We start from the raw sequence: 17,459 nt of genomic DNA, 5'->3' as shown, positions 1-17,459 counted from the left end.
GTCCTATTCACCCCCCCTCTAGGACATATAGCTTGGCCTTTTCATGATGCTCTTCGGTGGATTTGCATCTATAATCTCTCTCTCTCTCTCTCTCTCTCTCTCTCTCTCTCCCTCTCTCTCCCTCCCTCCCTCCCTCTCTCTCTCTCTCTCTCTCCCTCCCTCCCTCTCTCTCTCTCTCTCCCTCCCTCCCTCCCCCATGTGATTGTGTCCACATGCATGTGTTTGTTTTATTTGTACAATTTTCATTGTAAAGGGAATTTTCAGGTCTCAAGGATATGCGGGCCAAATGGTAGATGGCCGTAAAGCTCTTCGAGAGATGGTATTTAACAACTTTCATCCATTTTTATCCTCATCCTGTGAAAATAATACAAGGTAGACGAACATCTTATTTAAATTGGGCTTAGAAACTCCAATACTCATTTTCCAGTGAATACTTAAATCAAAGGTACATGTGCATGGTTCATGTGGCTTAAAAGTGCCACTATCCAGACAGTCTAAAGTATGGGCCCCATTGTCGTGGATCATTGCCTGAAAGTCACACTGATCGGAGGGGTCTAAACCTCAATCTTATCATGCCAGCAATGATCAATTGGATAGTTAGATTTGTCCAAATAGTATGGTTATTCTTGGGCTATGCTCCATCAACAAAGGGGGCACATGATTTGAACTGTGTGGCCAAGTTAGTTATTTAATCTTACTTGTGCTTTAACTGCAGCTTGATTGGCTACAAGAAGAGTATGAGATTGTTTGTGAGTTGGTGTGTTTTTCTTTATATCTTGATGAGTTAATGAATCTTTTTTTAATATATACATGTGTAATGCCATGTTCGAATTTTCGTGCAGCTTTATTACACGAAAGAGCAATGGGCGATAGCAGATGCTGTAGCTCAGAAATATGAAAATCAGGTTAGTTCTCATGTTGTGATTTGTGATCTAATGCACTACCATGGGATGAGTAATTTTGTAGAGGCCTGGCTTACTAGTCGTAGAATTATGTTCCATGTGGACTATCACCTACCATAGGTTGCAGAAATAGGGGACATGGGATCCATCACCTTCCAGGTTGTCGGTCCTTTATTTCCGTCAATGGGGCAATGTAATGTTAACTTAGTTTTTAAAATTTTTGTATGTACGTTTATCTTTGAAAACTTGTTTTCTAAAGTCCCACATTCAAAGTGAGGTTGGAATGTGGTTTATATAAAATCATTCCTATCTAGCTTTCAGTGGTCTAGCTTAGGTGCAAAGTACTGGTGTTCGCATGTGTCGGTACTTCCATGTTGTGGTGGGGCTGAGCCAGGCTATTGGGCCACCATCATGATCCAATTCTTTTCTAGATGGACCTATCCGTTGGGCCTCAAGCCTAATGAGGAGAAAAAGGTCATTGGTCTCTAAGCACCTAGGTAAGCTGAAGGGTCTCTTGACCTAGAAGCATCTAATAGTCACTACATTGGAACTATGCATTTGATTAATTCCATAGTTAATCTCCTTCTATAAGAAAGATGGAGATAAGTGCTTGAATCACTTTAACTTCCATTTCCTTCTTTACTATTCGGTTTGGGCATCTAGAGCTAAGTCATGTACCATGTCTTCATCGGGTAGTGCAAGCTCACTGGAAGACTAGATTGAGTCAAGCTTAATTGAATCCAAAGGATAGTGTGGCCAAATTCCTTGCACGATGGGAAACTTTGACTACCTTTAAGAAGCATACATTGGTATGCGCCTTAAAGCTATTCTCGACATCCTATAAGTGCAAAGATGCTTTCCTATTTTATTTCCTACATGTAGTCCTTGCAGGATTACCACTTGCTACCATGCCTAAGGAAAGATACAATTCTCTGTCAAACTCTACACTTGCAGCCTCATTATGGTGACCCCAAATCATTCGCTGCCCGGTTGGATGGGAGACATTGAAAAGGATCCTCATCAGATGATCCCAATTGCCTGATTTTGGTCTCTCCTTTAAATGTGAACTATTGGTTGTCACTGTCCCTTTCATCAGATGGCTGTTATAATCTAGCCATCGAGATATTATGGCCTAACCAGCCATATCAACGGCATAGGTCGCCCATGAAGTAAAAGGGGCACTCTTTCTCTCAATTGAGTATGAAGTCAGTGAATTAGACATGATTTGGTAAACTTAAAAAAATCCACATATTGGAAATTAGAACATGCCAAGGAGATATGAGATCCACCAGCCAAACATTTTGTGATTTGTTTCAGTCTACTTTTGAATCCACTGGCCAAACTAAGGATGCGAAAGATGAAGAAATCATTGCTCTTCGGGAGGAAGTTGAGGTAAATTATTCTGATATGCAATCTAGTAATTCCTACCATGAAATGTCATTTATTGTTCTCCTCATTTCCTTTTTTTTTTCCAACTCAGTATTGGAAAGACCAGCTGGTGATTGTATTGCAACAGCTCAAAGAAAAAGAGAACGAAGCACAATCTCTTCGATCAAACATGCGTAGATTTTTCCTAAGTGAGGAAGAAATGGTTTGTGCTTTGCATCCTCAGCAGTGTTAGGGGATCTATAATTTTCTTGATAATCCATTTGGAGATTTATTTGTATTGCTGGGTTTGTTTTTCAGGAAGAAGTTGTTGCTAAGAGGTGTTGGCTTTCTCGTTATTGGGGTCTAGCTCTTCATTATGGTAATTTTCAATCTTCTTGGTGATGGCTCTTGGCTTTGTTTGGTTCTGAATTTTCAATTCTTGGGCTTGTACATGAATCGATTATGTGAGTATGCATAGATCGTTTGGTCTATTTGTTTATTATTTATTAAAATTTGTTTCTTCCATGACATTTTGCAGTCTTCCATGTATGGTATAACTGCACTTTGTCACTATTTTGCATTGATCTACTCTTCTGTCAGTGAAAAATGAGATCACGAAGATCTGCTAGGTGGGACCCCTGTTGTATGCACTACGGCCCAAAAACTCAGGGTAGGCCGCACGTAGCATCTTGAATGTGGAGTGCAAGTGAAATGCCCTTTGAAAAGTATATTGTTATGCATGTGTAGTCCGACGATGACAGGACTGGCCTGATTTTCTGGCTACCAAGCAGAAACTGTGGCCCACCTGATGATTGGCCAAGATCTTGTGCTGTGGTTCATGGGGGTACAGTCTGATTAGATATAATACACTCTGACAACCATCACATTGCTCATGAAATTTCATGATATTCGGTGCAACCAAACACATCCTCTTTTTTTCCTTTACAGTTGATATAACCATGTCTTTTTTCTTTTTTTTTTTCATAGATCTCTTTCCAGAGATTGCAAAGCGGAAACATGAGCACTGGGCAGCATTAGCGCCTATTCCTCTTGAACTGGTCATTTCTATTGGAGAAAAAACTAAGGAAGATTTTGAGAACCAAGGCTAGTAATCTCAAGCTGGACTCTATGATGCGTTTGGATGCACTATCGAATTGAATTGGAAATACTAGTCTAACAAAGTGGAAATGGCTTGATTGTAATCATGTGACTTTTGAGTTGGACTCTGATAGCGACAAAAACAATTGACGGCTACTTCCTCATTATGAAATACTAGGAAACAGAACTACATTTTGCCATTCCTCAATTCAATTCACTTGTGCATCCAAATGCAGCCCTCATGCATCAATCATCTCTCTCTCTCTCTCTCTCTCTCTCTCTCTCTCAAACAACCATTCACTCCAAAAGCTTAAGCTGTTAGAGTGTGGTGTATCAATGTATATCAAGGGACTTTATCACTTCAACACCCCCCCGCACGTGCGAGGTGGGAACTCCGCACGGGAACATATTGATGAAGGTGGAGGGACACTTACACCATAAATAGGCCGGGCTTAATTTTCCGGTCCCTGGGCCAGACCTAATTTTCCTGATCCCCCGTGGGAGAATAATATATTAGCATGGCATATTTGCTGCTCTCGAGATTCGAACATAGGACCTTCCGCTTTGATACCATGTCAAACAACCATTTAATCCAAAAGCTTAAGCTGTCAGAGTGTGGTGCATCAATGTATATCAAGGGACTTTATCACTTCAACACTCTCTCTCTCTCTCTCTCCGTTTATGGATTATTTCTGTATTCACTATTCACAGGTAACGATGATTCGAAGAGGAGTAAACTTGCACGGGATGTGATTAAAGATATAAAGGGAAAACTCAATATCGAGAGCATGCTTGCAGTTGAGAAAGGATTAAGGGAACTAATTTTTTTGAAGGTATTCTTCTATCGTTGAATTTTGAAATTCTCATACTGGTTTCTACATTACTAAGGGACTCCCTGATTCACACATGCCAATGTGGCACACGGTGTGATTTTCTTGGAAAGCGCACCTGCACAATTGCACTTGGCAAGGTTTTTTTCGTTGGGTATTTTTCATTTACGATTCTTAGCATAGGCTCGGTTTCTCTCTCTCTCTCTCTCTCTCTCTCTCTCTCTCTCTCTCTCTCTCTCTCTCTCTCTCTCTTTATTTTCAAGGTTGAGGAAGCTGTTGTGCTGGAAATGAGTAATCACAATCGCGCAGGCAGCAATATGCGATTCATATCAGGTTATGGCCTACCATCCTTATCATTTTAGAACTTTATTCATTTGATTCCAACACAAATTCTTTCTCTAATATCCCGTGGATTTGAAAACCATAGTATGAGATGATTAGCCACATTAATATATCTTTGTACTAACACTTCTCTCTTTTTTGCTTCTTGTGTATTCAGCTGCCCCATCTCTGAAACTACTTGGTAAGGCTCCCTCAGTCGCTTGCAGTATGCTTTTGAATATATTGATAAGCATTTGCAACTTTCAATGGCAATTGAAAAATGAGCTTACTTTGCCTGGATTAGCCTCGTTCGGATGCATTAGTCAATCGAATTGCAAATGTAAATGATGAAAGCAAGGATGACCCAATTGCAATCACATTTCTTATTGTTCCAATATCTGCAATTACTGTAGTGAAAGGAGATTGAGCACAAATCTGACATTGGTATTGTTCTTGTAGAATTAAGTGACGACGAAGCAGACGACGTCCATTTCAAGAGGGTCTGTTGCTGACTTCTCAAACAACTCTGTTTTGGATTGAGATTGTATTTTCATTACCATGTCTAAAAATCTAGCTGGCCTGTTGATGATCCTAACCATTGTAAGCCCTCAAATACTACAATTATAATTAATCCAAAATGCTTGATTTTGGACAGTCATTACCACCTAGAGCCCACACATCGTATGAGCCATGACCAAAACATCAGCAAAGGACAGTCCTAATCACTCAATTGGAACATGATCCACGACTCGTGCGCAGCAATTCAAATGCACAACAATTACCATGTCGTTGTGTGTTAGATTATAGGATATGTATGTATAGGAGTATAGTGTATGCATGTACAACTGTATTAGAGTATAGGACATGTACAGCTGTACATACATATCCTGTAACACTGTATAAAGCTCTTGTAATTTAGCTTCCGTTTTTATAATCCTTATACCAAATATTACTGTATTGCAGGCATGGCTGATATTTTTCTGGGCAAGAGCTGTAATCCATGGTGTGGAAAATGACATTGCTGAAGATCGACTTCAATATTGGATCAGCCGCACTGGCCGGCCGACGTTGCAAGATGCTGTCACTGGTAGTTTCTCTAAACTTAATGTGGGATTTTCTTTTTAATTTTGTATTTGGACTTGTAAGTAACTGAATGTAATGCTTACTCTTAGGCCACGTTTGGGTGCACGTTCAAATTGAATTAGTTTAATCAACAATGGAAGTAAGATAAAAATAAAAATCCAACACACACATGGACCTCAATTCAATTTGATACATGCCTCCCTGTCTGTACAGACGTGGCCCATGGCTTGCTGATCCATCCGTGGATGGACGACTAGGGTCTTCCAATCTGGATGACTTTTGGGTGCATCCCCCACTATGATCGATGGCTTAGGTCGCTTGGATTATTTAGTTTGATTAGACTGAGCTCAGTTTGAGTTTGAACCCTTGAGTAGAGGCTGAGTAATCTCAATCATGTTTTCATTGCTCTATGGTTTGTGTTCTGTTTCATCAGCCAGACGAGATATGTTGCAGCTGAGGGAGTTGGAGATAGAGCTAGAGCAGTAAAAAGAATCTCAGAAATCTTTATAATAACTTACTGCTGGTTTTTAAAATAAACCATACTTCAAATCTTTCGGCATTGTTATGCAACCTTTTTTTATAGTAATTTTCATGATCTTTTGATAGTTACTGAAATATCACGGTTCAATCACAGGTGGTTGACAGCCCAACTTGCCTGTCTGAAAAATGGACCTTGCTCAAAGAGGGTCCTATGCAGATCAGACCTGTTGTGGTCCAAAGGATCCATCTAGAAAATTAGGTTTGGGGGCTGGTCAGGTTGGTAGTATATCGCAATTAGCCCAATCCAACCATCAGCTAGATTCCACCAATTGAACTGGTTTACATATAGGCATCTATCAGGGCTTAACCGTGGTTTGTGTAGGCCACCTAACTCGTGAATCAGGTGCCGCCTACCATCATTATGGAACGTCCCAGAGAAATCAGCTAGTCCAACCATCAGTTGGGCCCCAAGAAGGTTTGTGTTTCGATCAGCTTTATATCTGGGTTCATGTTCTAACATTTAGAGCTGACACTAACATTTAGAGCTGACACAAATAATGAATTGAGTGGATGTCACATGCGCACCACAATGCCCCACCAGAACTTTAAAAGAAAAATATCTCATTAATGTTAAATAGCTTGACAACAAACATGTATCTCAAATTAAAAATTAATTATCTCTTATATAAAAAAATAAATAAAATAATAAAGCCAGTGTTTCTAAGCATTAAGGTAAAAAATCTGCAAAAAAGAAAAGCTAAAAAGAAATTTCTACGCCAAACATTTCCACTGTCCAGCGACGCTGGAAATGAGTGAACTAGCCATTTGCCCATAAGCCTCTTGGGTGAGATGAACGCCGTCCCAATGGATGTATTTTTCAGGGTTAGGGCACACCGGAACACCCTGCATACCACACATACTAACGAGATTGAAGTTGTAAGCACCACCAATTCCGCAACACGCTTTCAACAAACTATCCGACTCGAATCCTGGTCATGAACATTAAAAAGAAATCCTTAGTGATTGTTATCAAAATGAAATCATAAGAGCTAGACTGCTATCTGCTATGCGGCTAGGTTGCCAATGTTATCTACATGAGATGAGTTAGTGGGATGCGGCTTGCACTTACCTTTATCTGAAGCATCCTTAATGATCCCCATTAGTGTATTGTAGTAATCGGCGTATGCTATCAGAACGTGAGGGAATTCCTCTTTCAGCTCTTGGATGGCCTGCTGGAGTTGACGGTTGTGGGACATTGCGAAGTCGTTGAAGTATCTTAGACAATTGTTTTCATCGTACGATGCTGGATCGTCGCTGCGGAATATTGTGAGGTAGATCGGTATGCAGCCGATTGGGAAATTCCCGGGGATGACAAGATGAACAGCACCGGCATCGATGAGTTGCTGGATTCATCATCACCACAAGAAAAAAAGTAAATCATAACTATAATCAGATATGATTTAGTGGTCAATCTGTCCTCATACATACTTCAAAGGTCGGTTTCAAAGTTTTTTGGGCACAAAAATGCATGATGGGGATTGTTCATCTGGTGGGCCCATGATAGCATGGGGACGTAGACCTTTTTCAGCCAATTAATCTAGATGGTGGGTCCCATGCAATACACGACTATGATGTTCTACATGTTTGAACATTGGTACTGAGATAGAGAAAAAGAGAACTTACACTAGCAACATCCTTGATCTTGTGGACCACATTGGGCACAAAGGTTGTAACCTCTTCAATGGATTTTCCTTGTAGGAAAGCATAGTTGTAGTCGTTTCCACCAATCTCTCCCACCAAAAATAGTGCTTACTCCAACAGCTCATTTTCACATACTGTGGGCCCACCAAAAAAAGTGTTAGAATGCTAATTGATCAGATACAAGATGGGCCACACCATGATCACCTGGTACGAAAACCAAGTTATTCATTGAGTGGGCCACACCAGTACACTTAAACCAATGTCCATTGTTGCAATATGAGAAATAATCTAGTGCTCTTGGAATTCCTGCCCATCGTTTGATTCTTACATCTAATCAATCATCTATAAAATGGACGGTTGAAATTGTTTAAGGAAAAATTGACCCAATCTGCAATTTTAGCCATTTAGTTGTTGAGGCTCGTCTTTTTCTTTTGAAGATGAACCTATATTAGAGAATCGTAACCATCCTATCCACGGGTTTAAAACATGGTTATACAATGGCAATTAAGATGAATTTAAAGTGAAACCATGTATCGTCGTTGATCTTACCAATTTGCGAGAAACAGACAGAGTGGAGGTAAGCCTTAAACCAGTTGAGCTGAACTTCAAGGGAACTGTTTGTATTAAGCGTCTGGACGCCATGGTTCAACCAAAAGGATGGCTGGAGTGCTGTCGCTCCTGCTACTGCAAAATTAACTCCATTACCGAATGATGCGTCGCTCTGAAGGTATGGGTTGATAAATGGAAGCTCTAACCACCTTGCTGTAAAAAAGAAAAATATAATTTGAATGAGCATGAGAAAATGTGAGAAAAATATGTGATTGGTGGGCCAGTCCATTGCATGCATTCATGGCCGTTTATTAAACTGTGGCCATTCATTGGTGGGTCCAAGGGGGCCCACCTCTGATCCAGGCATGAATTCTTCTACGCACATCGGTGGATCCAAGTGGCCCCACATTTAATCCAGACATGAATTCCACAGGTTGGATTCTACACACATTGGTGGGTCCCATGCGCAACCCTTGGGGGCTTTAGTTAATGGTTCTGATCACCTTACATAAACCCCACTTATCAAAGACCTAACTATTCTAAACAATGCACTGCAGCTTCCCTTACGAGTCCACTAGATGAAGAGTCCAGATCACACGGTTCATAGGTCGGTCTCATCTACGGTAGAGATTCGGTGGACCACACTAGTTGGCCGTACATCCTCTTTTTTTCAATGGTTGGGCTGGCTACCTAAACCTGGTCTAGTGTTTGAAAATCCCACCAAAAAACATATATCATATCCAAGAGTCAAAACCAACACTATCTGCAAGTGGGGCCCACAGTTTAGTGTTCTTGAAAGTTTATATGATGGGAACCACTGGGGATGGACAAGTCTCCCAGATCGGAAGATCCTAGCCATCAAATCTTTTGACTCTTTCAAGTTGGGTTGCCTACACTACATTCCATCATATAATTCCTCCTAAAACCTGATAGAAAATCCAATTTATTGGATAAAGCTCATATACCAAAGAGAATTTTGAGAAGTTATATGATCCTCGTCCTAAGAGTCTACTAAATGATTCAGACTCTTTATTTAATGGGCCCCAAAGTGGATGGACCATGGCTACAAATCAACTAAGTGGGATAACCCCAACCCTTCAATCGACCCGTTAATAAGAGGAATACAACAACAACAACAACAAATAAAATAAAATATTGGCGGTTATGATCTTCCCATCAAAAAAATTTCTAATTGCCATGTGCGGTGCCTGTCAGAACAACAATCTAGACCACTAAACCGTGGACCCAGCTGATTTAAAAAAAATAAAAAAAACAATGGAAGATATTTTTCAATACCGAAGAAGTCGACCATGAGCAGCCCATTTGAGCATCGGCCGGTGGGTTGGTGGAAGTATGTTTCGCCATACGGAAGTTTAGTAATGGGCTCAAAGGTGCCGAGAATGTCTTCACGGATAAGGTTTCCGGTATCTGAGATCGAGTCACCGAAATTATATATGGCTTGAAAGTTACAATCCAGGGCTTGAGCAGCAGCACATGGAAGATTTAGAAGAAAAATAACGCTGAATGTGAATAGAATCAATGAGAGGAATTGGTTGCTACGTGCAGCCATCGTAGGAGAAGAGAAGTAACAGGTGTTTCTACGGAAGAGGAGAAGATATGAGTACGTTGTTGAAAGAGTACTGTATTTATACAGAAGAGAGAGGAATTGTTGTTTGGGTTGGAACATGAGTCTTTTTAGGAAACGAAGGACGCCGATTTCCTGCGAAAGCCTTTCGCAGGAAGTTCCTGCGCTGGGAACCCTGGTGGGGCCCACTGTGATGTTTTGAGAAATCATCCCCGTCCATCCGTTTTTTTAATTCATTTTAGGACATGATGCCAAAAATGAACAGCATCCAATGCACAAGTGGACTGAAAACGTGATAATTGAACGTACGCAGTTGAAATATTAGTAGGGCCACAGAAATTTTGAATCATGCTAATATTTTTGTTTTCAGTTAATCCCAGTTGTAATGACGTTATTAACGGTATAGATGGCGTATAAGCATTATTGTCGAACCCAGGGAGGTTTCAACGGTAGTAATTTCTCTAACCATCTTTTACTTTATTACGGCCCACTTAAGTATTGGATACGGTTCATTTTTTACATCATGTACTAAAAGATTTTTTATTTTTTATTTTTTAAAAAAAACCGGAAGGATGAGGATGATTTCTCAAAAACATCACAGTGGGCCCACCTGAGTTCCGCAGGAACTTCCCGCTAAAAGGCTTTCGCAGGAAATCCGCTTCCGCAAAGGAATTGGCTACTCCACTGCGAGCGGCCAATGGATGACGGTTGGTGTTCTGAGGGCCCATCATGATGTATGTGTTTCATCTATGCCGTCCATCGATTTTTATAGATTATTTTTATGGCATGAGACCAAAATTTAGATATATATCAATCTCAAGTGGACTACGTTACAAGAAATTGTTTTGAATGAATGTTGACTCTTAAAAACTTCTTAGGGGCCATAAAAGTTTTAGATCAAACTGATCTTTGTTTTTTCCCTTCATCTTTGTCTGTATGACCTAATAAAAATATTGGATGTCAAATAAAAAGTACGTCGGGCCTTAGGAGGATTTTATTGGTGGATATCCTATCACTATTGTTTACCTGTGGTGTGGTCCAAATGATATTTATATCCTGTAATTTATGGTATCAAACCCTAAAATGATCCGTAAAAATGGATGAACGGAATGGATTAAACACATACATCATGGTGAGGCCCACATATCACCGAGTAGCCGATCCGTTCTCTCCTAGTTTTGGAGGCGGATTGCGTTATACCTCCGGACGGATTAGCAGGGCACTGTGGGGCCCACCGTGAATTAATTTATTTTATCCACGCCGTTCATTCCTTTGATCAGATCATTTTAATTCATAATCTTATAAATGAAGCAGCTTCACAGCTCCATTGAACAATACCTTAGGAAGCTGCGGTGATAATGACACTCACGGTTGAAACCTTTCTAAGGGCCACCGTGATGTTTTCCTACCATCCAACCTATTCATAAGGTAATGTAGACGTTGATGAAATGAAAACAAAAATATCAGCTTGATCTGAAACTTCTCTAGCTCCCAAGAAATTTTTAATGGTGAAAATTCAATCCACACTTTGTGGTCCACTTAAGGACCGTAACTGATTTAATTTTTAGCTTACTCCTTAAAATGATTTGAAAAAAATGATGAACGGTGTGGATGAAATACCTACATCATGGTGGGCCCCACATAATCCGGGCCGGACGGATTACCGTCCGGGCGGGAAATCGAATTGCGCACTGAGTTACTCAGTAGGCTTCTATCGTACTGAGTAAACTCAGTTTGGCCCACTGTGAATGTATGTGGTTTATCCGAGGTCCATACATTTCCCCACCTAATTTTAGGGGTTAAGCCCAAAATGAAAGTATATCCAAAGCTTAAGTGGACCATACCACGGGAAACACTATGGAATAATGATTTCCACCGTTGAAACCTTCCTAGGGTCCAAAGTGATGTTTATTTGTCATCCAAACTGTTAATAAGATCATAAAGACATGGATGAAGAGAAAACACAAACATCAGCTTGATCCAAAACTTTTATGGCCTCCAAGAAATTTTCAATGGCAGACATTCAATCACATTGTTTCCTGTGGTGTGGTCCACTTGAGCTTTGGGTATGCTTCTATTTCGGGCTCAAGCTCTAAAATTATCCTATAAAATGGATTAACAGAGTGGATAAAATAAATAAATAAGGGTGGACCCCACAGAGTTTACTCAGTACGCTAGGGGTACTGAGTTACTCAGTACGCAATCCGCTTCCTCCGGGCGGGGGTAGGACGCAATCCGCGGCCCTTTTTACAACGACTGGTCACATGGACTCATGTTAGGACGCGGATTTCCTGCGAAGTATTTCACAGGAAGTTCCTGCACAAGGATGAAGGGTGGGATCCACTGGGATGTTTTTGAGAAATCTTCTCCGTTCATACGCTTTTTGAGCTTATTTTAGGACATGTGATCAAAACTGATGTGTATCCAAAACTTAAGTGGGCCACACGAGAGGAAACATCGGGTATTCTGTGTGAATCGTTGAAACATTCTTCGGGCAAAATTTTTTTGTGTCAGTATATATATATATATATATATATATATATATATATATATATATATATGAGATATTTTCACTTAATCCCAGTGGTAACGACCTTATAAACTGTTTAGATGGCATATAAACATCAAGGTGGAGGGGTAGGAATTTCTTTCCCTAATTTTTCCTCAGGTGTGACAAAACTTAGTTTTAGATCACCTCATGTTTTGTTTCATTTCCTAAGATGAACATTCAAAATGGATGGACGGGGTGGATTTCCTATAAACATCTCTGTGGGCCCCATCCGGGAGCCTTGTGGAGGAACTTTCAAATAGCTGAGAAAGCCCTTTGGCAAGAAGTTAGGTGGGGCCCGCCGTGATGTTTGCTAGAAATCACCACAGTTCATCCATTTTTCTAGATAATATTAGGACATGGGCAAAGTATTGTCAATTTGTAGATGAGTAGTTTTATAACCAGCCCTGTAGAGATGGACATGATGATTTTGAGCCACCACGCAATCTTTGTGGATTTGAGGTATAACCACATCCAGCACAGGTATACTTCTAGTTTTTCCAGTACATCAAAAACTCAAGTGGGATGCATGATACGAAAAAGCGAGAATTAAACTTTTACTGTTGAAACATTTGTGCCACCATTGAAGCTCTAAATCAGGCTAATATTTTTGCATTTTCAGTTCATCCGAGTAGGAATGACCTTATGAACGGTATGGATGGAATGTGAACATGACGGTGGACCACAGGAAGGCTTCAATGGTAGGCATTTCCCTGCCCACTTTTTCTTGTCGTGCGGGCCACTTGAGTTTTGGATCTAAATTACTTTGTCCCATGTCCTCACATGATATGGAAAAACGTATGAATGGAATGGATTTCCCATAAAGACCACAGTGAGCCCCAGCTAGCTTCCCCTAGCAGGATTCGCAGGTAATCGGTGTCAGGAGTGTAGTGATCACGCGTGTTCAGATGGCATGATTGTTTCTGTACAATTGGGATATGTTGGCCCACCTATGATGTTTATTTGGAATCTTAACTGTGCATCTTGTGAGACTATTTATTTTCACCGTAGAATCGTCCAGATCCACAACTCAGGTGGGACACACTATAGGGAGCAATGTGTAATCAAGCCCAAAATCTATATATTGACGTGGTGTAGCCCACATGAGTTCTTTAATTGGATGTGTAATGCCCTGAATTTCGAGGGTCAAGCAAATCTCTACTTCTGAGATCCAGTACATCACTTATACAACATGGATAATGATGTTCAGATTTCGTCCACATTAATGAGTTAAACATGAGTGTGATTATACCAAAACAACAGATCATACTCCAGATACAATTAAATTAAGCAAGCGGAAGTCTGAAGCATATGTATTTAAATATGAAAGCGTTTCACAACCTCCAGAGTATGAATATGTAACTGGGTTGAATATATACATGTGTTGTTTCAAAATATACAAAATGCGGAAAGTAAATGTGTTCAACTAAACCAAAAATCTCTATAGTCCCTGCGCATCAGTACAAGATCTATATAGACCCGTCCGAGAGCTGACCATAGGAGAACTCTTCCTCCTCATCCATGAAGTCCTACTCCGGCGCATAAACTTCATCAACACTTGCATCTAAATCAGAGTCTGGTTGGTGTTTTAAAACACCGTCCTAACGTGGGAGTGAGTGATCAACTCAGTGGTACGATAAGGCAAAGGTTAACATGTTATCAAGTCAATCAAGCAGTAATGATAAAGCAATACAACAATCACTTTCTAACTACTCTTGGTAATGCAGGAATTGAGTGCAAGTAATGATGTATACCCTCGCACAAAGCTCCTTCAAAAATGACTCTGACAACCAATTTCGCATATGACAACACTCTCTAAAGTGCACCTTCCTCGCCAAAAGCACATCTTAACTAATGCAATGTGATGCATGGTTGTGTTAGTCGAGTACTTAATTAAGCTTATTCATACAATAAGTTTGGGAAGATAAAGTACCTCCCTTTATATCATTAACCCGAACCAAAGGATCCATCTAGGGTCGTCAATCCTAGTTAATCACATACGATAGGCAAGTTGTAGGCCATCACTCGTAATGAAAAGCAGATAAGTTCAAAGTTTATACTTGCAGTTACTATGGGATGGCTAATCACCTCGGCGTAGGCTAACAGCTCAAACATGGTGTCCCATACCACCATGTCTGGCTCACGAGTCTAGGTTGCTCACTGGTCACTACGGGGAGGCTCGTCACCCCAGCGTAGGCCGATAGCTCGAACATGGTATCCCATACCACCATGCCCGGCTCATGAGTTTTAGCGGATTGTGGTAGCATGGTTAAAGTCAGCCTTCACATTGGTAGGGGGTACTTTAGATTCAACAGTAGTGTCTATACATGGTAAACATACAATATGTCAATCGGTTTATTAGGCAAGTTTGATTGGTACAAGGGCATGCTGACTTAATCGATATGGAGCGTGTAAGCACCCCTCGTAGCCTAACCACTGTCGATAATCGTCGTGCGACTCAGATACATCGAATATATCCAATGTGGCGAGACTAATTCGGCCACCTAAACGGGGACTATTACCGATTGTCTGGGCTACATCGTAGCCCCAATCTTACTCAGATGCAGTAAGTAAGAACATGTAATAGTAATCTCAGCATTTAACAAACAATTCAAATAAATTTCTCATTTGAGCATTTCATCATACACATTGGTCATGTTACTTAACACTTACATTTTATCCATAAATCGCGTTGACGCAATTAAGATTTCATGAAGGAAACTATATATATAAACAAGGTAATTGAGAATCCTATCTTAATACCCTTAATAACTATAAATCATCAACTATTTCTCATTCAAACAATTTATCAAACACTTAAGTTACACTTCACCAAAATTCATAGACTAGGTTAGTTACGACATATATTATGGCAAATCCTTACACAAAGAGGTCATCATGCATATGCCAAACATGTATCCTAGATTAGTGGTCATGGCAGGCACAAATCATGTTTACATGTTCATTCAAACATTTCAACAAATGCATAGGATGCATATTTTTTTCAACATAGTTCATACATGTAAAATATATCAAAATCGGCGTGTCTAAAATAATATGGTAGCAATCAAGTCAGACATAAATCATTAGCTAGCATTAAAAGCATTGAAAACTATAACCTAAACGTTTATAGTCCGCACCTTTCGTCGGAATACTCGATTCGGACTCGGTTTGAATTCTACGTTCCCGAAAACAGAACGTCGGGTACCTAAATGGTGAAATCAGTTAGCTAGGTTGACAAACAACCATTCTGGATCTCAACTACGGTATTAGGGTTAGAATTTTTTTACCCAAATTGTAACCGAAAAAGATCGTGTAGCGTAATGGGAAGGTGATTTGGTGCGTGGAGTCGTGGGAGGGAATCACGGCAACAATCTCCCAAGATTTCTCTTATCTCCTTACTCTTTTCTCTTCTTTTCTCTCTTCTCTCTCCTAGGGTTTGGAGAAATTCGTATGAGAGAGAGGTGGGGTGAAATAAGGGCTATTTATAAGCCCATAAGTGATGCAAATGGCCCCAGGGCCACTATATACGTGGGTTATACCCTTTGGGCAGCTGTTTTTGACAAACAGGGCTCACAGGGAGGCCCACTACTCACCTACATCGTAGGGTAAGTTCCCTAACAATGGATTTATGCCAGGATGTGATTTTGGTACGATCGGATAAGCTGATCGACCGTGGAGGACCCGTGTCAGATCAACAATCATACTTACTCGATCGGGGCCACAGTTATACGGATATGTGCAGGAAAAATTTCTTTGTTCCATGGTGAAGTTTGGTTAGAAACTAATGGTCTGAAATCCTCAATTTCACGTGTGAGTGAATGACCCAATTTACTTAAGTTTCAATACATTTTCTAAAGATATTCGCGTTTCTCACACACTTCATTTAAGGCTTAAGTTGTGTGTTTCTGGATACTATCTGAGCTTGATTCCTGTGTGATTGTCAAGCCCAGTAGAACGGACATAACCCTATAGTTTCGCAGTCATCGGACTCTCGACGTGCGGTTTAGGTCCAATACGAGGTTTCAATGTACTCCCGAGAGTGACAGGCTCTTGGAATTTTTCCTAGATATTTATGTAGTGTTGAGTCAGCGGTATCGATAGTTTTAGGTCTTCTCATTTGTGAAAATGGTGGTCCAAGCTAAAACCCCTGATTATTCAGTTTAGTACTTAACTAAATTTCACCTAAGTTAAATGACAAGATGCGGTTCTCGGGTTGTTCTACTTGAGGTTGTACTCTGGTCTTTGTATGGATTTTTCTGAGACGTTACAGGATGATTTTTTGTGGGGGCTTGATCCTGGTGGAGATCATTTAATGGCTGGAATGGATTGGATATACACAACTTGGTGGACTATACATTCCATTTGGAAGTTTATATGATGGTAGTCCCTTTCCCAATGTCTTCCATTGTCATCTTTGGTGTAGCCCAACTGACCTAAGGATATAGCTGGATTTGGGATTAGGGCCTAACATGGGGGACACATGTGATGGATGGTTTGTATGGAACTCATGAGGGACGTGGATTGCATCCTACCCCCTCCGGTCTCTGGATGGGAACCGAGGTGTAGGAGCTTTGACTAGCCACCATGATGTATAGGTCTCATTGTAACGTCTCGAAAAAATCCGTACAAGGACCCGAGTACCACCTCAGGCAGAAATCACTCAGGACCAAAACCTTTAGAAATTAGGTTAATATTATCAAATGCTAAACTAGAGTACTTGTGAAATTAGCACTAATCACTTTAAATATGATCTGCAAGACCCAAACCGTGCAGTATCATTGGCGCTACGTTACCCTGAAATCTACAATCCATCCCTAAACCCGGTTGCTCTCGAGAGCACACCGAAACTCCGTATCAGACCTGGACCGCACGTCGAAAGTCCGATGACCGTGAAACTATACAATTATGACTACATTACTGGACTTGACAACCCCCTCGAAATCAAGTCCTAATAGTGTCCAGAAACACACAACTTGAGCCCGGACCAAAGT

The 17,459-nt window shown here is 40.5% G+C and overlaps 2 protein-coding genes and 1 pseudogene across 2 annotated transcripts; 2 read left to right on the top strand and 1 right to left on the bottom strand.

Moving 5' to 3' along the window:
* The first annotated feature begins 270 nt into the window (after positions 1–270).
* Positions 271–4,219, top strand: LOC131238496 (coiled-coil domain-containing protein SCD2-like). The gene is made up of 9 exons (XM_058236204.1): positions 271–319; positions 716–757; positions 843–905; positions 2,220–2,294; positions 2,383–2,493; positions 2,589–2,668; positions 2,809–2,816; positions 3,258–3,374; positions 4,080–4,219. The coding sequence occupies exons 1-9, from the start codon at positions 287–289 to the stop codon at positions 4,217–4,219; spliced, it is 669 nt and encodes a 222-aa protein (XP_058092187.1). The 5' UTR covers positions 271–286.
* Positions 4,220–4,459: 240 nt separating this feature from the next.
* LOC131241547 (coiled-coil domain-containing protein SCD2-like) lies at positions 4,460–6,088 on the top strand. The gene is made up of 5 exons (XM_058240303.1): positions 4,460–4,531; positions 4,698–4,721; positions 4,979–5,019; positions 5,483–5,606; positions 6,036–6,088. The coding sequence occupies exons 1-5, from the start codon at positions 4,486–4,488 to the stop codon at positions 6,086–6,088; spliced, it is 288 nt and encodes a 95-aa protein (XP_058096286.1). The 5' UTR covers positions 4,460–4,485.
* A 727-nt stretch (positions 6,089–6,815) lies between these two features.
* Positions 6,816–9,928, bottom strand: LOC131241399 (GDSL esterase/lipase At1g28650-like; annotated as a pseudogene).
* Between the last annotated feature and the right edge of the window lie 7,531 nt (positions 9,929–17,459).

Source organism: Magnolia sinica, chromosome 3 (assembly GCF_029962835.1).
Source record: "Magnolia sinica isolate HGM2019 chromosome 3, MsV1, whole genome shotgun sequence".
Lineage (NCBI taxonomy): Eukaryota > Viridiplantae > Streptophyta > Magnoliopsida > Magnoliales > Magnoliaceae > Magnolia > Magnolia sinica.
This window is presented reverse-complemented; position numbering and strand designations above follow the sequence as displayed.